General features: G+C 33.2%; 1 protein-coding gene across 7 annotated transcripts in view; it reads right to left on the bottom strand.

The window, feature by feature from the left end:
- Window positions 1–27,125, bottom strand: part of PCLO (piccolo presynaptic cytomatrix protein) — a 417,094-nt gene that overhangs the window by 84,532 nt on the left and 305,437 nt on the right. For 6 of the 7 annotated variants that reach the window (XM_031665281.1, XM_031665280.1, XM_021936115.2 and 3 more), the window contains exons 11-14: window positions 8,319–8,427; window positions 7,746–7,813; window positions 6,469–6,683; window positions 2,657–2,707 (exon numbers count right to left, since the gene is read on the bottom strand). In XM_031665281.1, the coding sequence (XP_031521141.1) occupies window positions 2,657–2,707; window positions 6,469–6,683; window positions 7,746–7,813; window positions 8,319–8,427 (443 nt within the window). Of the gene's footprint in view, window positions 1–2,656; window positions 2,708–6,468; window positions 6,684–7,745; window positions 7,814–8,318; window positions 8,428–27,125 lie in introns of those variants that run through there. The other variant, XR_004183192.1, reaches the window with a different exon arrangement.

The following is a 27,125-nucleotide window of genomic DNA, read 5'->3' on the forward strand; positions in this document are numbered from 1 at the left end:
TCTTTTTTATGTTACATTATCTGATATTAAACCTATGGATACCTTTCGGTACTAGCTTTCCTAATAGAGTGAGATACTAGAATAATCTTTTTTTCTTTTAATTTTAGAAGCTGAAGAAAGAAGAGGCATTGTTTTATAGATGCTTACTGGCTGTTGCACAATTGTGGCTGAATACTAAAAGACATAATTCAAACAAATATTTGAGAAAACTGCATAATTCAAAATAATTGAGTTAAGCATTTTTTTTCTTTTACAATTGAAAGACTCTTTCAGCATCATTTAGAATAAACCTTAATTCTGTTTGATGTTACTTTTGTTTATTAAATAATAGAGGGGAAGGGATACATATTTCAAGGGCAAATCCATATAGAAAAATACTACTTTTAAAATAATCCATATAAAACAGACATGCTGCATTTATATTTAAAATAGGATAACTCAGATGAGTCATACTTTCCTGTAAAACTTCATAATGAAAATAAATCCTCATTTTAGCATAATTTTGATCTTATTATGTTTCCTGTCAGAAAATACATCTTCAATTGCTTATCTCCATCTAGAAAAGACTAGAGTCCCTGACCGTAATAAAAGCACAGTGAAAAAGAAAGCAAAGTACCATTAAAGAAGAGGAGAAATGGGGAGTTTAGAACTGTATGGCATCATGCAGCAACTGTATGCTATAATCTGGCACGGAAATACAGAATATAAAATAACCTGTAATTAATACCACTGAAATTTCAAACAGCTTCCAGATCTTTAGTTAAAGAGAAAAACTTCCCCATTCTCTCCTTTCTCTGCCAGCCTTAGAATCCTCTTTTAAATGATGAAGCACCCAAACCATTTCTTATTGAAATGAAAACTTGCAGGCCACCCGAAGAGAGTGCTTTTTAAAATTTGCTCTGTATGGCCTTAGGAAACATCTAGAGTTGCTCAGGGTCAGCTTTGAGAGAGAATGGAATGCCCCAGCAATCTTCAATCACAGCGACTCCAGTGCTGACAGATTTGTGGTTTGGGTATCTACATAAGGTTTCATTAGAAATGAGCCTTTGCTAAAAGAAAATAATAATTAATAATAATAATAATTAAAAATAATAATAATAATAATAATAAATTGAAATCACTGCCTTAAGAAAATATCCCCCAAATTAAGAAGAAATAATAGCAGGGTAAATTTCAACTACAAAATTACATCTTACTCCTTAAGGGAAAGCAAAATAAAATTAGAACAAACAACAACAATAAAAACAAAAAAAAAGTCCAAAAGAAATACTAGTTCAAGGACAGAAGTTTCAAAATAGTAGGAAAGAGAAAGAAGGCTATTAAGAATCAGAAATTCTAGCATTTTCTTTGCTGCTTGTGAAACGAAGAAAGATGAGGTCAGTGAAAAATAGGCTTTCTGGAAGTTGGAAATAGAGAAACAGGCAGATCGGGAGGATAGAGGTCATCAGGGTAGTTCTGTTAGTTTGTTCTTAGTAACGTGTCAACCTTCTGCACATTTTCTCCATTTCCACACTCATACTCCACTTTTGCTTTGTAGTGGGTTCTGGATAATCACTTAATTGGTTTCTTTGCCTCAATGTCCTTCCCTTTATAATATTTCTTGTAGGTCACTGCCATATGAATTTTTATTACACATTCTTTTCGAATAGTCTCTCTCTTACTCCAAAATAGAGATCATGGTATATTACATAGTGGCTAACATTCTTAGGATTATGTTCAAGGTTCTTTTTAATTTAGTATTAACCTATTTCTCAAAGCTGATTCTTCAACCATTACTCTCGGACAACAGTACCTTTAATTGTACTGTTTCTTCTCCTAGGAATATAATCTCCCTTTCTTTATGCTTATCTTCAAATTAATTCAAGTTTCTGTTATACTGTGTGAAGTCTTTTGTGAAAATTTCCTCTAGAATGTATTAGAGATGCAGCTAAGACTTACTCTTTCATCTGGAACATACTATTTTCAATTAGTTACTATTTCGTAGTGTTAATTCTTTCTATATACTATTTCTTATTCACTCTAAATTACTTTTTGGTATCACCTAAGGTGCAGGTTTTAAAGTTTTTTTTTTTTTTTTTTTTTTACTATGACCCACAATTAGAAATATATGAATAACAAAACACACAGAGAGAATTTTAAAAGATGACGATCTTTTTATTTTTATACATTTTTCTTTATCTACTTTTATGTTATTTTCCTGATGAAAATTTATTAAACTAATTTTATAAATTACAAAGCAGTTATGACCCATGGTATGAAAAATACTTCTCTACAAGAACTATTCAGCAATTTTTAAAGCAATTTTTGATTAAAAGAAGAAAAAATCCAGTAGACTTATGAAACTCTTAAAGAGGAAACTTCAAATTTCCAGGAGAATCTGTTATGTTTAAAATACATTAGACAAATATAAAGAAACTGAGGCACAAAACATGTTGACACTGCTAAGATACCAGGCAGATTTCAAAGTATAGAAATACATAGCTATGATTGGAATTCATAAAACATATATTTGTATTAATATACTATTCTATAAAATTGCATTTTTCCTTTACAGTTCTGTATATGTTACAGAATAAGAAAAATCCTAACAGTGTGTTTACAATTTCAATAAACCAAAAAAAGTTATATAATGGCGACTTTTTAAAAAACTTCATACCTGAATTTCTCCCGTAATTGGATGAGAGACAACCTTTGTTGCATCAGTAGGCTGTAATATTAAAGAACACATATTGCATTAATAGATACATTATTCACAGAATTTATCATTTCGGCTTTCTTCTGAAATTAGTTTCTATTTGGTCAGAGCAACTGCTTGGAAAATATATTTTATCCATTTGGCTGCTTCAGAATAATGGTGTCTACTTACGGTTCTCAATACACATTTAATTTTATAGATGCATAAATCTGTTTTTCATTTTGGTAAGCCTGCTTTGAAGCTGTAATTTTATACCAGCAGTATTTTCAATTACTTAAGAAAATGAACACTTTAGGTTTAAAGCACTTAATTAAGTATTTACAGGTTTTAAAGATCTATATAGTAATGTTTAAAATACATTCATCAAGTAAAAGACTGGTTTAATACAAGAACTGCTGAGGAGCACAGAAGGTAGAAAAGTCCTTCTTTTACTTCTTTGCTTAATGCTCAGCACCTCCCGGCTCCCTTCCAGAGTGAATCACCCACTCAATCACTTTCTCTATAAACATTCCAAAGAAATTTTTATAGAACTAGTAAAACAATCCTAAAATTCATTTAGAGCCACAAAAGACTCTAATAGCCAAAGCAATTTTGAGCTAAAAGAACAAAACCAGAGGAATTATGCTACTTGACTTCAAAATCCACCACAAAGCTATAGTAATCAAAGCAGCATGGTATGGCATAAAAGCAGACAGACATATGGAATGGAAAACAATAGATAATCCCCAAATAAACACATTCATTTACAGTCAATTGACTTTCAACAAAGATGTTAAGAACACATAATGGGCAAAGGATAGTCTCTCTAATAAATGGTACCGGGAAAACTGGACATCCCACATGCAGAGCAATAAAATTGGACCCTTATCTCACACCATGTATAAGAATCATCTCAAAATAGATTAAAGATTTAAATATAAGACCTGAAAATTTAAAATTATTAGAGAGAAACATAAGGGAAAAGCTCTATGACATTGGTCTGAGAAAAGATTTTTTGGACATGACTCCAAAAGCACAGGCAACAAAAGCAAAAATAAAAAATAGAAGTATAACAAACTAAAAAGCTTTTGCATAGCCAATCAGCAGCTGATTGTTTCAATCAACAGAATGAAGAGACAACTTACAGAATGTGAGAAAATATTTGCAAACCATACATCTGACAGGGTGTTAATATCCAAAATATACAAGAAAGTCAAACAACTCAACAGCAGGAACACAAATAACCTGAATTAAAAATGTGCAGAGATTTGGAATAGACATTTCTCAGAAGAAGACATACGAATGACTAAGAGGTATATAAAAAATCAACAACTTTAATCATCAGAGAAATACAAATTAAAACTATAATGAGATATTAACTCGCCCCAGTCAAAGTGACTGTTATCCAAAAGAAAAAAGATAGTGAGTGATGGTGAGAATGTGGAGAAAGGGGACGCTTGCACACTGTTGTTGGGATTGTAAATTGATATATCCATAATGGAAAACAGTATGGAGGTTCCTCAAAAAAATTAAAAATCGAGCTACCATATGATCCAGCAATCTCACTGCTGAGCATATATGCAAAGGAAATGAGATCAGTACGTCAGAGATACCAACAATCTCAGGTTCATTGCAGTATTATTCACAATAGCCAAGATATAATACCAACCTAAGTGTCTATCAATTGATTATGAGGTAAAGAAAATGTGTTATATATACCAACAGAATACTATTTAGCCTTAAAAAACAAGGAAGTCCTGTCATTTGTAATAAGATGGATAAACCTGAAGGACATTATGTTAAGTGGACTAATTCATGCATAGAGAGATAAATGCCACATTATCTCACTCATATGTGCAATCTAACAAAATTGAACTTACAGAAGCATAGAGAAGAATGGTAGTTACCAGGGGCTAAGAGAAAAGGAAAGATTGGAATATGGTCAAAGGGTACAAACTTCTTTTAGGGGGAAGTTAAAAGCTCTGTTATACAACATGGTGACTACAGTTAATAGTAAATGTATTATATTGTTGAAAATTGTGAAGAGAGTAGATTAAAAAAAATTTTTTTTTAAGCCAAATACTTCAGAGGAATGAAGAGTAGATTTAAAGTGTTTGGACCACAAAAAATAAGTGAGGTAATCCATGTTAATTAGCTCGATGTAGCCATTCCACAACGTATTCATGTTTGTTTGTTTGTTTTTTTTTCCAGACAGAGTCTCACTCTGTCCCCTGGGCTAGAGTGCAGTGGTGTGATCTCTGCTCACTGCAACTCCGTGTCCCATGTTCAAGTGGTTCTCCCACCTCAGCCTCCTGAGTAGCTGAGACTACAGGCACATGCCACCACACCTGGTTAAGTTTTGTATTTTTTGGTAGAGATGGGGTTTCACTGTGTTGGTTAGGGTGGTCTCGAACTCCTGGTCTCAAGTGCTCTGCCTGCCTTAGCCTCCCAAAATGCTGGGATTACAGGCATGAGCCAGCATGCCCGGCCACAATGTATACATATTTTAAAACCTCATGCTGTACAGTATAAACATATATGAGTTTTATTTGTTAATTTAAAATAATTTAAAATTTAAAAATATAAGCAATATTGTATGAGACGGTTAATTGCTTAATTTAAAAAGAAGTTGTTTTCAAATATGTTCAAATTATATTTTTATAACATAGAAACATCTACAAAACAGAATTTAGTATTAATTATGTTGGTATTTTAGTTGGCTAGTTTATTAATTATTTTTAAATGATTATCAAAATAGAGCCTCTATAAGGTAATTATTCAAAATTAGCACATAATTGCTTGTGGTAAAATGTAGTTGTGTTAAAACTTATTTCAAAATTTAGTCTAACTGCCCTTGAAATTACTTTGCTTATGAAGCTTTTCTATATTTAGTTTCAAACAAATCATTTTATGATGCAATGATTAAGGTCAACCTACTTTTGTTGTTTGCTTCTGAATAAAAGGATTCTCTGTTTGGTGACATCTGCTGTATTTTTATAGTTAAAAAACAAACTTTATTTTTTATGTCTGGTCACTTGACCTAAGCATATATAGCCTGTCCTTCCCATATATTTCACTATATAAAGATAAACCTTTATTCATGTTTAAACAAAAGGACACTTTTTTCCCCATGTATTTATCAACTACAGGGATAGTTTTTCTTAAGAATCAAATCTATGAGGGAAATCATCAATTGTCTATATTTCCTCTGCTTTTTATAAGGTTAAAAAATAATTTTATTTTTTTTAAAATTCCTTGGCACTTTGAAACAATAGCATTGGAAGCATTTGTTTTGAATGAAGATTTGCATCAATAAAAAGTGCTTAATATGGAATTGAGGATAAAGTTCAAAGTGGTGATAATATGTTACTGGTTTTCCTTGTTTGTTATTGTCTTAAATTTTCTTTATCGCTGTGTCCTTTTTACTTAATTATAAAATCTAATGTAATATGTACCTTTTGTTTCCTAAAAGATGCAAAGCTAATATTCTATATACAAAGCTCAGATACATGCAACAACAAAGAGAGCCAGAAAATATAAAGTATCAGAGACATTTTTCAAGCCCCTCATAATAACTACTGAAATATTTAAAAGATGTAGAAATACATCATCCTGGTACATCTTGATGAGTTTTGTACTCAGAAGAGAAAAAATGTTTCTTGTTTTGACAGATCATCTGGAAATGAGAAATCATAAGAAAAATACTTTAGAAAATGATATTTTATTTTCTATCTCTGGTCTGAAAAAAGAGCTAGAAAACAAGTGGGTCAGAGGTCACATCAAACACTCCTCACCTTGCTGCTGCTGTGCTTCTTTTTGCTCACTGACGGGGACCCTGGTTGCCCAGGGCTGGGAACGGAACTGGATCCTGCTGATGTAGGACCTGAATGAACATGAGATCCTTTTTCAACAACCGATGACAGAACCAGCGGTGACTGCTGTAGTGAAACCTTCTGGAGTTCTGCTGCCAACTGCTTAGGATCAACCCCTGGGGATTTCGCCTTATCCACTACAACAAAATGAAATAGATTTACATACTTCTCCATAATACCATGGAACTATGTGAGTTCTAGGTGACAAAGGTAAAACATTACTTATAAAATAAGCTAAACTTTAAAAATGAAATTAACTTAATTGCACTTCTATGTATCAGTTTCCAAGGAAGTCTACAAGAAGAGTAACATAATGCTGAATTACAGAGGAATAGTGAAGTTCCTGTTGCATCTTCAGAAAAATGTTTTTAATATTTTACATAGAGAATTGTTTGAATGATGCAATATCCTATTTTATCCATTGGAATTTAATTTGTATGATTAGCTGCTTTTCCTTCCCTAAATTTTACATCATTCTTTCTCTAAGGAGAAAATTTTCTAAGGGGAAAGTTTTAATGGGTTTATTTATATTTACAAATGTATTAAAATTCGTATAGCACTTGGTCTATTGTGCTTAGTGCAATAAGCCAGACTACTAGAACTGTGGCTGTAAGAGTAGAAAGTGCTCAACAAAAATTTATTTAACATAGGAAAAGGTGATATTTTTAATCTTACAATAGATCTAACAAATTTGTAGATTATATTTGTTATCCAAAGAAAGAATTAAATCTATCTCACCGTGTACTTATGAAATTACATGTTGATTTTTGTTTACTATAAAAAGGAAATGAAAAGGTTCAGAAATAAGATTTTTTTAAACCCAGTTATTCTAAAAAGAATCAAGTATGCTCTAAAAATTATGTAAACCCAAAAAGAAATGGCTCCAAGCGTTACTTTCAAAGGATGAATTCATATTTAAAGAATTAAAACTGTGAATTCATGCAGCAAGGATTTTACGTGAACTTGTTTAAGGGGACTAACATGCAAATACTTATTTCCCCAGAATGCTAAAACTGTAGCTACAATGCCCTAGATTTTGCTTATAATTATATAAATATATTTAACAATCTATTCATAACTTTATCTCGGTCTATATCTGTGTTTATGTCTATATCTTCATCTACAATTACATATGCCTCTCCAACTACTTCTATATCTACCTCTTTATTTACAGTTGAAACTAAATTTCTTTTACCTACCAGCTTTTGGTGGCTCATGAAGTTCCAGATGCTGGGAATTTTCAGAATCTGATAGCATATTGAGGTCCCTAAAAATTAAAACAAAACATTAAGAAAGATATTGAGGAAATCTGAGACAAACAGCACTTTTTTCCAACTACCCTTAATTTTTTTCAGTAGGTAAATGAGAAGTGGTTAATGATATAAAGCAACTCCAAAGCATGCTTACCCTCCTAAACAAATATATAGTTGCAATGCTGTTAAAAGTCAGAGCTGATAAAAATGATTATTTAAGGTGAAATCTTTATGAATTAAGTGTAAGTTCATTTGTAAATACATATCCATGAAATCTAAATGGGTTCAGGCTTTCATTTAAATGAAGCACGTTTCCATAAAAGCATGAAAGGGAAGAGGCTGTTGACACAATCAGAAACTAAGTTAGCTGAATTCTTTCTATGCTTTAGGCTTTGATTCACTTTATTTTATAATTACAGAAAATCTTGCTAACTGGCAAAGGTTCCACCTTAACAATTTTAAATTAAAAGAGTCATGGATAGCCAAAAAATGGAAACAGAAAGATGGGGAAAAACTCACAGTCTTACACATATTTCTGCTTCCCCACTTTGCTGACTAATGATACTCTGAACTTCTTCATATGTTTTAGAAGTCAAGGGAATTCCATTCCATTCCAATACTTGCATCCCTAAAAAGACAAATTGAATATAAAATCAAATGTGTGCTATCTCCAGTCTGGGTACATAGGGCATCGAAGACATTTATTTGCATTTAGAAGTCAACTCAGCACACCATTTCAGAGAACATCAATTCCAAGTTCTCTGCAACATTAATACCAAAACCATGATGTAGTTTGATCTCATTAACTTACCTGAACACATAAAATATATTTAATACAACATGCAAAATTTTGCTTTTGAAAATCTGTTTAGTATTATCAAACGCATGCATTCTGTTCACACTGCCATAAAAAACATTATTGAATGTATACTGCTTAGACCAATTTCGTATAGGAAATAAAACAAACAATTAGAACCCCCAATATAATTTTTCTGTGGGGAACAAGCTACTAGAGGAATGTATTTGGTATTTTATCATGAAATGGGAGTAGTAGAAAAAAGTCATTTGGATTTCTCCATTTCAGAAACTGTTGTAGCTTCTATTTTCTCCAGATGAAATAGAATGCCACTTCGTGTCTTTTTCTTCACTGCATGCCAGACATCCCTGAATTGAGGAATACTAGGGAGGTTATAGGAAGGGTAGCTGCATGGGTATGTGACCTGTGCACCAGTACAAGGCCCTGTGCTCAGAAAGGCCTATGCTTGGTTTACTGCTCTACTGTTGTCATCTTGAAATTCTTAATAACATTTGAACAAAGAACCCACATTTTAATTTTGCATTGGGTTTTATAAATTATGTAGCTGGCCTGGCCTGACCTGGTCAGGGCATTTCATTTTTCCTATCTAAAAAGATAATTTCACAGAAAAAATAAAAGTATAACATAATTAATATTTCAATATTTTACATCTAGCTCCTTTGGTCCATTTTATGTGAGCTGTCAAAGTCATTGAGGGGTCCATGTGTGGCATGATTCACATTGTTCTGACATGCAGCTATGTGAACTGGGTATATATAGTAGATGAACCCATCCAAGGTAGTGCTCAAGTATTTGTGAACTCTACCAGCTTTATTTGAGAAAAATGTCTAAATACTACAATTATGTTGTTGAACCATTAGTTTTTTTTTTTTTTTTTTTTTAAGACAGGTCTCACTCTGTTACCCAGACTGGAGTGCAGTGTTGCGATCTCTGCTCACCACAAGCTCCGCCTTCCAGGCTCAAGGGATTCTCCTGTCTCAGCCTCTCAAGTAGCTGGGATTACAGGTGTGTGCCACCATGCCCGGCTAGTTTTTGTATTTTTAGTAGAGACAGGGTTTCACCACATTGGCCAGGCTGGTCTCAAACTCCTAACCTCAAATGATCCACCCGCCTCTGCCTCCCAAAGTGCTGGGATTACAGGCATGAGCCACCATGCCTGGTCTGAACCATTAGGTTTAAAACGAGCTTCACAGATGCCTATGTGAAATTACCTATTGATCATCATTGGCTCCAGTGGAAAATTCTAAACATGGCATGATTGTATCTTTAAAAGTTTTAATGATTATGATATATATTAGAAAGCATATTATCACTTGCAAGTAAGAAAGGGAAAAGCTTTTAAACTATAGTCAAATAGTAAAAGAAGTCCATAAAAAGGCTCACAATAACACAAACAAGAATGACTTTTCTATAACTTACTCCAAGGAAACTTTATCTTCAGATGGGCCTTAGGTTTATTTCAACAATCCCAGGCTGTTGTACATATAAAATGAGAAAATTATGTAAAAGACAGTGACAACACCACTAAAGAAAAATATAGCACGCTGAAAGAGGAAAATAAAGCACTTTTTAAAAAAAATAAGGAAGAAGATTACATTAATAAACAGATGATTTTGAATTCAAAGTTATTATAATTCAGAAATTGCATTGTCACATTTCTGCAGGAGCACATACTATGAAAAGGAATAGTCACTTATTTTCATGCTTTTTCTGTTGAATTTACCTGTTCATTCTTCACATGCCAAAATAAAAGGGCAAATTTACAAAACATAATTATCCTGTAAAATTTTTAAAAATGCTTCTAAAAAACTACTATCGTTAATAAAATTTCTGAAAAAATTATACAGATAACTAGGGTCTTGCCTGGATATATACCTGACACTGTAAACTACATGATCTGCTCCATACCACAATACACCAATGGAAATTCTTTTTGCCCCACCTCAGTTTCCCACCCTAGTTGTTTCAGTGCTGCAGTTCAAAAGATTGGGACAATTTTTTTATCCTGGCTCATTGCCTACAGTGAGACACCATAGGGAAGATGACCACTGAACACAGTCATTTAGTAATATTTCCCTTTTCTATTGTCTATCTTCCTACAAATTCTATGAGCCATATTAAAATAATGAATGATGTACAGGTATAACAAATCACTCCTTGTTTATCTCAAAAGAGGTCCTAGTAGGTATGAAAATTAAATATGGCATTTCAAATATATATGAAAAATATTTGTTAATTGTAAAATTATATAAACTATTTAAAAATGCATGCAAAAATTTGTTGAAAATTATTATGCTCTGTGGATGTTCAATAATGTATTTTATCATTTAATAGGTTTGAATGTAAGCATTTTCTATCTCAAGACAGCTTTTTACACTGCGTTTTAGAAAGATTTTCTGGAAAATAGTACCCATGTGAATTATATTTATTATTTAGTATTATGAGTAAACATTTGTATTTTCTTTTATTTAAATTATTTAAATACTTATTTAAAGTATTTAGATTATTACAAATTTCAGGGATGAAACTGCACAGATGAGACTTCAATTAAATTCCTTGAAAGTACCTATTTTAATAGCTTATTATTATTATTATTATTTATTTTTTGAGGCGCGGTCTCGCTCTGTCACCCAGGCTAGAGTGCAGTGGCATGATCTAGGCTCACTGCAACCTCCGCCTACCAGGTTCAAGTGATTCTCCTGTCTTAGCCTCCTGAGTAGCTGGGATTACAGGCACCCACCACCACTCCCAGCTAGTTTTTGCATTTTTAGTAGAGACAGGGTTTCACCACGTTGGCTAGCCTGGTCTTGAAATCCTGACCTCAAGTGATCCACTGGCCTCAGCCTCCCAAAGTGCTGGGATTACAGGTTTGAGTCACCATGCTTGGCCTTTAATAGCTTTTAACAGGAAATTAAGAAAGTCTGGATTTTTGCTGAATGTGTAGCAGTGATGATAGGATTTTTTGCAAAGTCTCTGGCTTAATAGGCTACTAAACACCGAAAAAGACAATAATTAGGTAATTCTAGAACTTTAAAAATATTAACATAAAATATTCTGAAATATGTATTTTCATAATCTCTAGGATTACTTAATACTCTATGCTCCTTAAATGGGCAAAAGTTATTCCTCTCTTTATAATACAAAAATTCATGTTATGTTATTTCTTGATCTATATTTATTATTTACCATTACATCAAAAACATCTTATTGACGAAAATTATTCAGGTAGTTAAAACTCCTACAGGTTACTCTACACCCAAACATATGCCACACAAAAGTTCATGATTTCTGTTCATTTTATTCATTCCACATGTATTTTTCTAACACTTCATATGTGGTAGGCACTACACCAATTCATCCCCTTTGTTTATGTCTAACATTTTATGATGTTATAAAAGTTAATAAAAATGATAGTCTACTAGAAAACAGTTGGAAATATCTAAGCAATTAGTAAAATAAAGATCATTCACACAGGAGGAAGTTCCAAAACTTCTGCAAGTATATGAAGAAAACCCCAGATTCATTAGTCATTAGAAAGTGCAAATTGAAGTCATAATATATTACCTAACTGTCATCATATTGGGACACGTTTGAAAACCATAAAATGCCATGTGTTGATTGGGATGTGGGATTGGTGACCTTGACTTCATCAAGGAGATATTCTTGGTAGATGGTTGTTCTGGTTTATTTTCTCTCTATAATGTGAGAATACTATGACTATAAGTAGATAAAATAAAACAACCTCTTATTTACAATTTATAAACATGTAATTATTTTAATGAGAATGCACATGAGTGAAACTGTTCTGGAGGGCAATGTGGCAGAATGTAGTTAAATTAAGCATATACACACTCTATCACCTAAAAATTCTCTTTGTGGGTAGGTATTTGTGAGGAGGTGGAGGTATCAAGCGAAAGAGGCATTGAGAGTACTGTGAAAGCTCATGATGAAAATACTTGGCAGAGGCTGGAAGAAACAGACCATACCAGGTGTTAACACCAGAAGGTGGATCCATCCTAAAGTCTTTGCCAAGTTAAAAACAAGTGAGAAACAGGATCTGACCTATAAGGTAATGGTATTTATGTTGATTTAAATAATATGCATGCAAAATAAATCATTACATATTTTATGAATAAATGCCAAGCATCTCATAAATTATAATAGTTGTTCACAGAAGGGAGAGAAGAATGGGAAAATAAAATAAGATAAAGGAAAATGAATATGTTAATAAATGAATAAATAAATGAAAAAACACAGGAGTAGACCTTGAAAAAAATAAAAGCCCAAACATAATTTAAAAATATGTAGTATAAATTGTTTGAAATTTGTTTGCTATCTTTTCCATACTAAGATTATTAATCATGACTATAGGTTAATTTTCCAAATTTGAACAACCTCTCTCAGGAGTCTTCTATAAAGCACTAGCAGCAGCAGCAAAAGATCAGCTGAACGTGGCCATCTCCCCTGGCTGAGTCAATAGCAAACACATCTTGCAAGTGGGTTTCAATACAACTGTCCAAATCAATTATACTAATTGCTCATTCATTTTAATGTTAGGCAGTGTTAACGTATGAGAAAGACATAGATAAGTGGATTTTATTTTTAAACTTTATATATTTTTCACATTTTATAATTTTGATACTATTTATATAAAAGTGAGAAAGGTAAGAAGGATGGAAGAAAGGAAAGAAGGATGAAAAGAAGTAGTAAAAAGAAAGTAAGGGGAGAATCTTTGATAAAGGAAAAAATTAGTATTTGAATAGTGTCCTGCTTATTTACAGAATAAGGAGACACAGTCATAATAAGAGATTCAAAACTAAGGTATATTTTCCTGAGTACATTTATTTTGAAATATACAATAAACTCTCTGTGATGGTTAATACTGAGTGTCAACTTGATAGGATTGAAGGATGCAAAGTATTGCTCCTGGGTGTGTCTGTGAGGGTGTTGCCAAATCAGATTAACATTTTAGTCAATGAGCTGGGAGAGGCTGACCCACCCTCAGTCTGGGTGGGCACCAGCTAACCAGCTGCCAGTGTGGCTAGAATAAAGCAGGCAGAAGAAGTTGGAAAGAGAAGACTTGCTGAGTCTTCCGGCCTTCATCTTTCTCCTGTGCTGGATGCTTCCTGCCCTAGAACATCAGATTCCAACGTCTTCAGCTTTTGGACTCTTGGATGTACACCGGTGGTTTGCAGGGACTCTTGGGCCTTTGAACATTGTTGGCTTCCTACTTTTGAGGTTTTGGGACTCAGGCTGATGCACTACTGGTTTCTTTGCTCCTCAACTTGCAGACGTCCTATCATGTGACTTTATGTTGTGATCGTGTGGGTCAGTTCTCCTTAATAAACTCCTTTTCATATATACATATATCCTATTAGTTCTATCTCTCTAGAGAACCCTGACTAATACACTATTGTTAAGTATATTCACTGTACTGTGCTATTGAAAACTGGATCTTATTTATTCTCTCCAACCGTATTTTTGTACCCATTAACCAGCCTCTTCATGCCTCACTTCAAATCCTTCCCAGCCTTTGGCAACCATCATTTTATTCTCCATCTGTATGAGATCAACATGTTTAGCTCCTACATATGGAGTGAGAACATGCAATATTTTACTTTCTATGACTGGCTTATTTCATCTAACATAATGACCTCCAATTCCAGCCATGTTGCTGCAGATGATGAGATCTCATTCCTTTGTTTGGATGAATAGAATTCCATGGTGTATACATGTACAATCTCTTTACCCATTTATAAAATGGTGAAGTTGAAAAGTATTGTGTTGAAGAGCTAATCTCATAATAATATTGCCATTTTTCGTTATTACTATTGCTATTATTTTTGGTTTTTTTTACTCATGGTTCAAACAAAACTTAAAATAGAGCCTCAATATACAAAATATATAAAAATTGGCCTACTTTCATCAAAGTAGGCTCAATCTGCCTTCTAGCCCCCTCACCATTCTCCAGGTCCTATTCAATAGGTACCCTTAGATACACCTTGTTTCCCTGATGTACATGGGTTGTGAGTTTAAAATAACATCACAACCTGAATAAGGGCATAAGAACAATTGCTATTAACTAGGACACTGTTGCTTGAGATGTACTGTAAGGAAGGTACTCTGAATTTCAGTTTATTGAAAATGAAATCTTAATTGGTTTAAAAACTATAATAATTTTTTTTTTACCCAATAACTATAGGAATAATGCTTTCAAATAGAGCTCTGTGTAATATTTAGCATTAAAAGTTAAAATTTGCCTCTCTCTCAATAAACAGAATACACACTACTTTTATATAGACAAATATTTTCTTTATCAGAAGGTTTATGAGCCACCTTGCTGTTGGTAGTTGACTGTTGACACTTTCTTTTCACCCTAATCAAATTGTGTTCACATGTAGTTTGGTTATTTACTAGTTGTGGCGCCCTTGAGCAAGTTGGTTAATCCTCTATCCTTGACTCCCTCAAGGGGATTGTACTTGCTAGATGACTGCTCTAGTTTTATTTCCATCCTATGATGGAGAATACAATATGACAGAATGGGAAACACAAAACAACTGCTTGTTTACAACTTGTGAATATGCATTTTTTGAGCTGAAGGTTTACATAAGAAATTTAAAAAATACTTTAGGATCCTAAAATTTCCATTTTGTTCTTAATTATTTTCCTTATCTATAGCTGTTCTCGACATATATAGTAAAACTTCCCCAAGCATAGAAATCATGTCATCTAATTTTTCTTTTTTGCACTTCCCACATCTCCTCTCACGGCCCTCTCAGTGGCAGTTGTCCAGGTTCTTTGGCTTGGTCTTGGCTCCCCAGGGCTCTAATGGTATCCCCCTTACCTAGTTCCTTTTCTCTCAGCATTGTTACATTGTTAGATTTGTAACATTTGGATTGGTTAACTCAGCATGGGACATCCAATCTGCAGTCTGAATCTAAATATGGTTTAAATCTACATGCCAAGCAGACAAATATTTATCATTAATGCCACTAAACCCAAAGTTGATTTAAATGCAAAATACCAAAATTTTACTCCATTATACATTTAAAAATGTGATAAGTCATAATCTTATCTCTTCATAATATAAAGATAATATAATTTTAAACTCATTAAAAATTTTAACACAAATTTTATAAATGAATATTCTTCCAAATTTTAGTAGTATTAAATATACATATATAGGAGATTTGTGGTATCACCCTACTCTTTTGCTTTAAGTCACTGTATTTTTATATTGAATATAAAATGAATGAAACAGATTGCTATGTAAACTTATATGCTATGATAATCTACTCTGTTTCCATCTTTAGGCAGGACTGTTGACAATAATTCTTTAGATAAATGTTATACAGCCTGGATATCTTTTTAAATTGCTCAGAATTAGAGAAGGTAAATTCTATATTTGAAACTGTCATTGATTTGGGATGTGATCTTGGACAATTTACTTTCCATGTACCTTCTTTCATGCTCAAATTTTGTGAAGAACAAGCAATTAAAATTAGCAAAGTGTGGCTTGTATATATAAACTCCCAAATGAAATAAATTTACATATTTTTAAAACTTTTCATTACATTTTGAATAAAAAATATTAAGAAATACCAAAGACTACAGTTGAATGGTCTGAGCTGACTGGTGTTTCTTTTCTGGATCTAAGTATGTCGAAAGTATTTAGAGTCAATGACTTTTTTACTCACCTATCTAAAATAGATTTAGCTCCAATCACAAAAAAAAGTATAATTGTAAAATAAACAGATTCTTACTTATATTACAGTATTAATGGTTAACAACAAAAATATTGTTCAAAAGGATTTCATGAATCAAATGTGTTACAAAAGCACAAGTCACAACCATTTTTTAGGCTAATGTTATATGGTAAGCAAGATCCTTATAAGTACTCTAGTTTTAATCTGTTATACTATATATTTAAAAAGTGACACCTAAGAGGTGACATGACTTATCTAATATCCCACAGAATGGTAGTACAGAAATATGAACCCCAACCATTTCCCAGGCCAATACATATATCAGTAAATAGAAAAACTCATTAAACTGATGCCAACTAAACCTACATGCTAGCCCACTCGAAGGCAAACTATGTTCAAATAAGTGAAACTTAGCAAAAATAACATATATTATTTGTAATGCCATTTAAATTACAACACAACATGATAATTTGGAAATTGTATTAATTGCCTACCTGCTGATATTATTTGGAGACTTGGACATGCAAAAACTGAAGACATTATTGAATGAAGAGAAAGTTGCTGTGGGATATATCACTTATGGTGAGTAAACAGTGACAGAAATGAATAAAATTTGATTGGGTCTCTTATCTCTTTTCCCCATTCCACTCCCAGAAGAGAAGACAATATCATATTTCTCAAGGTAGATTGATGCAAAATTAGGCTGAACCTTACTGGGAAGGAAAATAATGTAAGAAGTATGAAAAGAATAGGAGGTGCAGAGTCAGTGCTAGGGAGGAAATGGTGGTTGGAGATTCCAAAAGAAGTAGGGACTGGCATCCTGCTTGCTTATATTGTCTATGGAAGATGTCTAGCATATTTTTTTAAATAAAAATTGCCAAGAGGTGCCTTTAGAAAGTTGTACATTAGATTCTGTGACTCTCAATGAAGGCAAAACTACTTTTGTGAAAACTTGGGCACAATTAAGGGAGCCACTCATTATCAGGGAAGTGTGCAGGCTTTGATATTGCACTCTTAGTGGTGTGGACTGATGTGCAGAGGCCCAAACTCCAGTGTTGTAGAATGTGTAATACCCTCAATTGGAAGTTCCTCAAGGCACTTAGGGCAGGAAGGACCAAATGATGAATGCAATTCAATTTCCTACCAACAGATGAAAGAAAGATTGGAATTGATTACATTTGATTTACAGAAAAAGTAATATTTCTTGCACTTGAATATGACTTTTGCAAATATATGCTTTTTAAACATACTTCGCATGAATAAGGGAATATAATTAGCTATGATTTGTGGACTAACCTGTTAGAAGATTATCATGATAGGATTCGATTTCTAATCACTACAACCACTAAAACAATCCAGTCCAGTATTTCCTTGAAGGATTGGTATAGATGTCAAAAGCCACTTTATAGCTACAGTTCATTGTATTTTTCATTCTATGTGTTATTTGAAACAGACTGAATCAGAAAGCAGCTGAATGAGGCAGAATAAGGGATATGAGTACATTAGTATAATTTGATTGACCCCTAGAAAATAATATTACATGTGGAGTTATCCAATAACAGATATGTAATGTCATTATCTCATTTGAGGTAGATTGCAGTTTATAACTTCTTCTTAGTTTAATATCACAATTTATTTGTTAGAATGCCCAGAATGGATGCTTTTTACTAACTTTCTAATAAAATGATATTAACAGATTAATACTGGTCTGCTGTGGTTTGAATGCCTCCTCAAAAACTCATGTTGCAATTTAATTGCCAAAGTTATGGTATTGGGAGGTAGGTAGGACATTTAAGAGATAATAAGGACAAGCCCTAATGGATGGATTAATGCCATTATTTCAGGAGTGGGTTAGTTATCCCAAAAGTGGGTTCCAGGTACAAAGGATGAGTTCAACCTGATTTCCTTACTCTCTCTCTCTGTTGTATGCTTACTTGAAAGAGCATGCCTTTCACTATTTCATGACAGAGCAAGAAGGTCCTCTCAAGATGCCAGCACTGTCATCTCAGACTTACCAGCCTGAAGAAATTTGAGAAATAAATTTCTTTTCTTTATAAATTATTCAGTCTCTGCTATTCTGTCATAGTAGCAGAAAACAGACTAAAATAGTATCAAATCTTATGAATACCATAACCAGTTAACAATAATAAACTAAACCAATACTATATGGATTGCATAGAAATGAATAATTAATTGAATGGACTTAGGAAGCTAGGGTAGTTGATGCACTTAGGAATGAGAAATGCTTGCCTTAACTGTTGCCTTCTCTGCTTTAAGTATCCTTACTGAATTATTAATAATTTAACCTTAGTTATGTTGATAATCTTTATGATATTCATATATTCCGTACTGTTCCTTTTTAACTGTTAGTTAAATGTATCTTACTACTCAGACGATAGATTTTAACATAAAATATTATCAATTTATACTAGGAAAGTGTTTCCTAACAAATATAAATGCTATTTGAACTAGTGGCAAAATCATCATCATTGCCACTGCCATCTCCACTGGACATAGATATAGGGACAATACAAATTTCATTTTATAACATCATTTGACAGATAAAATACCCAGAAGTTTGCTTAGATTACTAAAGTATAACTTTAAATCATGTGTAAAATGAGGCAAAATGGAAATCATGTTTCTGAAAAAAGAAGTTATAAGAAAGAAATCTCTCAATCAAAATTTAAGAGTAAAAGGAAAATTCAAACGTATTCATCCTATAGTATAAGAAAATAAAATGTTTCTTTTGACAAAGGAGGAGATAGGTTTTATCACAACCCAAATATTAAAAGTATGCTTCACAAGAAATAATACAACACGGTCAATTGCTATGTATAAAAATGTTAATTAAAGATTAATATTTTAATTGAAGAGGAAGAAACACTTCAAAACTCATTGTATAAGTCCAGTATTACCCTGACACCAAGGCCAGATAAGGATGCTGCAAAGGAAAATTACAGACCAATATCCCTGATGAACATAGATGCAAAACTCCTCAATAAAATACTAACATACTGAATTCAACAGCATATTAAAATGACCATACACCATGATCAAGTGGGATTTATCACTGGGATGCAACAAGATTTCAACATACATAAATCAATACATGTGCTACACATTAAAAAAATGAAGAACAAAAAGCATATGATCACCTCAATAAATGTAGAAGCATTTGACAAAATTCAACATCCTCTCATGATAAAAAAAAAAAAAACAACTCTCAACAAATTGTGTATACAAGGAATATACCTCAAAATATTAAAATCCATGTATGACAAATCTGCAACTAATATCATACTCAATGATGGAAAGTTGAAAGTTTTTCTCTAAGACGTGTGTATCCATTCTCATTAATTCCATCAACATAGTACTGGAAGTCCTACCCAGAGCACTGGGAAAGAAAAAGAAATAAAATACATCTGTATTGGAGGAGAAAAAGTAAAATTGTGTATTTGCAGATGACATGATCTTATATATGGAAAACAGTCAAGTCTCCACCAAAATACTGTTATAATTAATAAACAAATTCAGTAAAGTTACAGGATATAAAATCAACATACAAAAATCAGCCTATACTATACTCAGCCTACACTATGAACTTCTAAACACTGACAAACTATCTGAAAAAGAGATTTTAAAATATCATATATGATAGCTACAAAAAGAAACTATTTGGGAATAAATTTAACCAAGAAGGTGAAAAATCTATGCACTGAAAATGATAATACTGATGAAAGAAACTAAAAAAGACACAAATAAAAAAAATATTATGTGCCTATGGATCAGAAGACCTAATATCATTAAAATGTCCATGCTAACCAAAGTGATCTGCAGATTAAATGCAACCCCTACCAAAATCTCAATGTAATATTTCATAGAAATAGAAAAAAATCTTGAAATTCATGTGGAACCACAAGAGATATGCTGTCTATGGGGTGAGGCTTGGCTCCTCTGCTTTTGGAAAAGGCAGGGAAGAGTGGGAAGGACTGCGTCTTGTTTGAGGGCCAGCTCAGCTGCAATACAATAGAACACCAGGTAGACTTCTAAGATTTTTGACTCTGGTCCCTGGCTCCTGGATGGCACTTCTGGACCCACCTGGGGCCTGGTGGACCTCGCCACCCTGAAGGGAAAGACGCAGGCCTGGCTGGCTTAGCCACCTGATAATTGTAGAGTTCCAGGGCTGTGAGTGAACATAGGCAGTAGACAGGAAGTGGTTATAGTAGGCCTTGGGCAAGATCCAGTGCTGTGCTGGCTTCAGATCTGACCCAGTGTAGTCATAGTGATGTTGGCCACAGGGATGCTTGTGTCACTCAATCCCCAGCTTTATGTGGCTCAGAACAGAGAGAGAGAAACTTTATGTTTGGGAGAAAGTAAGGGAAGAGAACAAGAGTCTCTGCCTAGTAATCCAGAGAATTCTCCCAGATCTTGTGCTAGACCATCAGGGTTGTACCTTCACAAGTCTGCCAGAACCACAGCATTACTGGGCTTAGGGTGCCCCTAAAGCATACACAGCTTATATCACAACACCAAGTCATTTGAAATATCTGGAAAGCCTTCCCAAAAGGACAGTTACAAATAAGCCCAGAGAGTAAAGACTACAATAAATACCTAACTCTTCAATGCCCAGACAGGAAAACATGACCTCACCTAATGAACTAAATAAGGCACCAAGAAACAATCCTGGAGAAACAGAGATATGTGACCTTTTAGACAAAGAATTCAAAATATTTGTGTTGAGGAAATGCAAAGAAACTCAAGAACATAGAGAAGGAATTCAGAATTCTATCAGATAAGTTTAACAGAGTATGAAATAACTAAAAGGAATCAAGCAGAAATTCTGCAGCTGAAAAATGCAATAGACACAGCTGAATAATGCATCAGAGGTCTTTAATAGACGAACTGATCAAGCAAAAGAAAGGATTAGTGAGCTTGAATACAGGCTATTTTAACATACACCAAGACATAAAAGAGAGAATTTTAAAAATAAAGCACACCTACAGGATCTAGGAAATACCTCAAAAGGGCAAATCTAAGAGTTATTCACCTTAAAGAGGAAATAGAGGGAGAGATTGAGATAGAAAGTTTATTCAAAGGGATAAAGACAGAGAATGTCCCAAACCTAGAGAAATATATCAATATCCAAGAACAAGAAGTTTATAGAGTGCCAAGCAGATTTAACCCAATAACGACTACCTAAAGGCATTTAATAATCAAACTCCCAAAGGTCAAGGGTAAAGCAGCAAGAGAAAAAAAAATAACATACAATAGAGTTCCAATACATCTGGTAGCAGACTTTTCAGGGGAAACCTTACGGGCCAGGAGAGAGTGATATGACTTATTTAAAGTGCTGAAGAAAAAAACCTTTTACCTTAGAATAGTATATCTGGTAAAAATATCCTTAAAACATGGAGAAATGCTAAATGGGGTACACTTCAATCAGAAAGAAAACGACAGTAATGAACAATAAATAATCACCTGATGGTCCAAAATTCATTGGTAATAGTATGTATACAGAAAAACACATATTATTGTAACACTGTAACTGTAATATGCAAACTACTCTTATTCTAGGTAGAAGATTAAATGATGACCCAATCAAACATAATAACCACAACAACTTTTCAATATATAGCATAATAAGATACAAACAGAAACAACCAAAAGCTAAAAAGTGGGGGGGATGAAATTAAGGCATAGAGTTTTTATTGGTTTTCTTTTTGCTTGTTTTTTTATGCAAATAGTGTTCAGTTATTATCAGGTTAAAATAATGGGTTATAAGATAGTATTTGCTAGCCTCAAGGTAACCTCAAACCAAAAAGCATACAATATATATGCAAAAAATAAAAAGCAACAAATTAAATTATATCACTAGAGAAAAATCCACTAGAAGAAAACAGGAAGGAAAGAAAGAAGGAAGAGAAGATCAGAAAATAAACAACAAAATGGCAGGAGTAGATTCTAACTTATCAGTAATAACATTGAATGTAAATGGACTAAATACTTCAATCAAAAGATATAGAGTGGCTGAATGGGTGAATAAACAAGACCCATTGTTCTGTTGCCTACAAGAAATACACTTAACCTGTAAAGACACACATAGACTGAAAATAAAGGGAAGGATAAAGATATTTCATGCCAATGGAAACCAAAAATGGAAACCCAGAAATTAATAACAGGAGGAATTTTGGAAACTATTCAAATACATGGAGTCACTATACTTAGAAAAAGTAGATTTCAAGACAAAAGCTATAAGAGGAGACAAAGAAGGTCACTATATAATGATAAAGAGGTCAATTCAGCAAGAGAATATAACAATTTTAAATATATATGCACCCCACACTGGATCACCCAGATATGTAAAGGAAATATTAGAGCTAAAGAGAGAGGTAGGCTCTATTACAATAGTAGTTGGAGACTTCAAAACCCCATTTTCAGCTGAAAATCAGACAAAGAAACATGAGACTTAATCTACACTATAGACCAAACGGATCCAATAGATACTTACAGAACATTTTATCCAAGAGCTGTGGAATACACATTCTTTTCCTCAGCACATGGATCATACTCAAGGATAGACCACATGTTATGTCACAAAACAAGTTTTAAAACATGAAAATAATGGAAATCACCAAGTATTTTCTCCTACTACAATGGAAAAATCTAGAAATAACAAGAGGAATTTTGGAAAGTATTCAAATACATAGAAATTAAACAATATGCTCCTGAATGACCAGTGGATCAATAAAGAAATTTAGAAATTGTAAGGCTCACGCCTGTAATCCCAGCACTTTGGGAGGCCGAGGCGGGCAGATCACAAGGTCAGGAGATCGAGACCACGGTGAAACCTCGTCTCTACTAAAAATACAAAAAATTAGCCGGGCGCGGTTGTGGGCGCCTGTAGTCCCAGCTACTCGGGAGGCTGAGGCAGGAGAATGGCGGGAACCCGGGAGGCGGAGCTTGCAGTGAGCTGAGATCCGGCCACTGCACTCCAGCCTGGGCGACAGAGCGAGACTCCGTCTCAAAAAAAAAAAAAAAAAAAAAAAAAAAAGAAATTGTAAAAATTTCTTGAAACAAACGATAACAGAAACATATACTAAAACCTATGCAAAAACATTACTGAGTGGGAAGTTTATAGCTATGTGTACACCAAAAAGAGAAAAAAGTTGAAATGAAAAATCTAATGATGCATCTTAAAGAACCAGAAAAGCAAGAGCAAACCAAACCCCAAATTAGTAGAAGAAAACAAATAATAAAGAACAGAGCAGAAATAAATGAAATCAAAATGATAAAAATACAAAAGCTCAACAAAACAAAAAATTGGTTGTTTGAAACAGATATATGAAAAAGAGCTTAACACCACTGATCATTAGAGAAATGAAAATCAAACTACAACGAAATATAATTTTACCCCAGTTAAAATGGCTTATGTCCAACAGACAGACAATAACAAATGCTGATGAGGATGTGGAGAAAAGAGAACCCTTGTCCACTGTTGGTGGGAATGTAAATTGCTACAATCAATACGGAGAACAGTCTGGAGGTTCCTCACAAAACTAAAAACTGATTTATCATATTAACCAGCAATCCTATTGCTGGGTATATATCCAAAATGAAGGATATCAGTTTATTGAGGAGATATTTGTACTCCTATGTTTATTGCTACACTGTTTACAACAGCTAAGAATTGGAAGCAACCAGAGCAAGACTCTGTCTCAAAAAAAAAAAAAAAAAAAAATTGGAAGCAACCTAACTGTCCATCAACAGATGAATGAATAAACAAAAGGTGGTACATATACACAATGGAGTACTATTCAGCCATAAAAAATAACAAGATCCAGTAATTTGTAACAACACGATGGAACTGGAGATCATCATGTTACGTGAAATAAGCCAGGCACAAAAGACAAACATCGCATGTTCTCACTTATTTGTGGGATCTAAAAATCAAAAGTATTGAATTCATGGATATAGAGAGTAGAAGGATGGTTACTAGAAGTTGGAAATGGTAGTAGGGGGTTGGAGGGAAGGTGAGGATGGTTAAAGGGTACAAAAAATAGAATAAATAAGACCTACTATTCAATGGCACAAATAGTGTGACTACAGTCAATAAGAACTTAATTGTACATTTAAAAATAACCTAATGAAAATAATGTATTGTTTGTAACTCAAAAGATAAATGCTTGAGGGCATGGATACCCTATTCTCCATGATGTGCTTGTTTCTCTTTGCATGCTTGCATGAAAACATCTCATGTGCCTCATAAATATACATTTACTATTTATCCAAAGAATTAAAAATTAAAAAGTTATACTTTGCTTATATTGGAGCCAATTATGCTACATGATTATTATGAATGACATAATCAAAATTAAAAGGGTAAAATGGATGCACAATTTCTTTCATAATCGGAAGTGTCAAAAGATGTAAATAACATAGAGACATCAGTTCAAACAATAAAAATATCAGTAACCATTTTATCATCCTGAGAGAATCTTCAAAGAAATAAAATTATGTGTCAAGTTATTTCATAAAAAGTGTAAATATTCTGTTCTTTGTATCACAATGAAGAATTAGGAAATAATTCACTTTGACTTGGTAGATGTTTAATAAATAACAAATGTCATTTGATCATTGAATTCTATTTGAGAAGTTACCAATTTCTTTAATAAACAGAATTCAATTTCAAATGCTATCAATCAATATTAGAGTGTATACAACATCCTGCAATAATTGATTTTCCATTGAAAAATAAGAATTGGCTAAGAAGAAAACAGTTCAACAGCAATTTCTGCCAACTGAATAGAATACAACTTAACTACATTCCCTCCAGCTTTCTAATATTCATGTAGAGAAATTATTTCTCTAATCGTAAACAGGATTACAACTGTAAAAGTATTGGCAATACAGTTTTATATGAATAATAGAGGGTTTTCATATGTATACCATTTGATTGGTGGTCATTTCAGTTAAAAGGAGTAAAATTTAACCCATTTCACTTGTGGTAATACCTCTGGTATTAATAAGGAACACCAATACAGGACTCACACAAAAAAGTTATTTTGCCCATTTTTTTTTCTCATTTTATCTTCACAGTAATCCAATAAAATAGATAGGGTAAGTAAATCCCCATTTTCACAATAAAAACCCCCATAGTTTTAGAAGCCACATTTGGTGGCAGTTTGTAAAGCCAAGTCTCCTCATTCCTCATCTAAATTACGTAATTTTGGTATTATAAAGTCTTTTTAAATGTTTAAGTTATATGGAATATCTAATTATAAACTTCTGGCTATTTTATGGCTAATATCTTAGATGTAAGTACATAATCAATATAAATAAATGTATTGAATTATAATAAAACATCACATCAAGTCAGTATGCCACAAATATTTAGTCAGTATGTGCCAAAGAGGGTACTAAATTCTGGGCCACTTATATCAATTAGTTATAACTTCTGACATGATTACTCCTACTATGGAGTAGGAACATCATGAACAAATGCCCACAGAAGGCAAATAGCATCATGGCTCTGGGATCAGAGTGGGGCTGGTGGGTGTGTAGATTGGAGGTGAGAATGGATAAAGATGAGTTTGTATAGCTGGAATACGTTGTGGAAGGCTTACGTCTAACATTGTATTTGGACTTAATTAATTTGCTAATATTAAGACATAAAAGGAAAGGTTTACAATAATTAGATCATTATTTTAATAACTTCTTGCCATTTGGAGAGGATGTATGCATTTCTCCTCCAACTTCAGCAGGTTAGTGTCAGTTTATTTTGTGTTTTCTCTGTTTCTTGTACATACTTCTACTGTTATCCTCAAAATATTATATTTTAATTTATTCATTTATGTAATTGCCTCTGTTGTGACAATGGAGACATTAGTGAATGACAATTTGCTGAATGAATGAATGGATAAAATCAGAGACACACTGGAAGCCCAGAGAATGGTTAAAATTTAACAAAAATAAGACAGGAATTCAAAATTGCAATTGACTATTAATTCTTACATGAAATACAATTTTCAGAAAATATTGTCAGGATGAAAAAATAGGACTGCTGCGAATCAGTTCTTGGAATCAATATAGTACTTAAATTCATTTTATCCACAGTTTATGAATGCAAACTGTCTAAGCACTCTAAGAGATTGAGAGATTTTATTCACTTTTGTTCTCATAAATAAAGTGATATTGACACAGACATAATTTTCTTAAATAAATAACTATTAGAGAATGATTTTCCTTCATAAATATTAAAACTGTGGCTCTTGGTTGCCTTTTATCCTACTGAGATGCAAATTACAAATGATAGAAATAAAAAAATATTGAACTGCCACCTGTAGAACCACACAAATGCCAGGCTTGGTGGCTCACACCTGGAATCCCAGCACTTTGGGAGGCCAAGGTGGGCGGATCACCTGAGATCAGGAGTTCGAGACCAGCCTGGCCTACATAGTAAAACCCCGCTTGTACTAAAATTACAAAAATTAGCTAGGCATGGTAGCGGGTGACTGTAATCCCAGCTACTCAGGAGGCTGAGGCAGAAGAATCACTTGAACCAGGGAGGCAGAGGTTGCAGTGAGCCGAGATTGCGTCATTGCACTTTAGTCTGGGCGAGAGAGCAAGATGCCGAAAAAAAAAAAAAAAAAAAAAAAAAAAGAGAACTACACAAATAAACATTTATATGGTATAATTCCTACTAAAATATGTGTATTTATTGTGTTAATTTAAAATAAGATGTAAGACTTAGATGCAAAATACTCTGTTGGTTTGCTGTATTATGCAAGGATTTAAGTTTTA

This window comes from Papio anubis, chromosome 4 (assembly GCF_008728515.1).
Source record: "Papio anubis isolate 15944 chromosome 4, Panubis1.0, whole genome shotgun sequence".
NCBI classification, from domain to species: domain Eukaryota; kingdom Metazoa; phylum Chordata; class Mammalia; order Primates; family Cercopithecidae; genus Papio; species Papio anubis.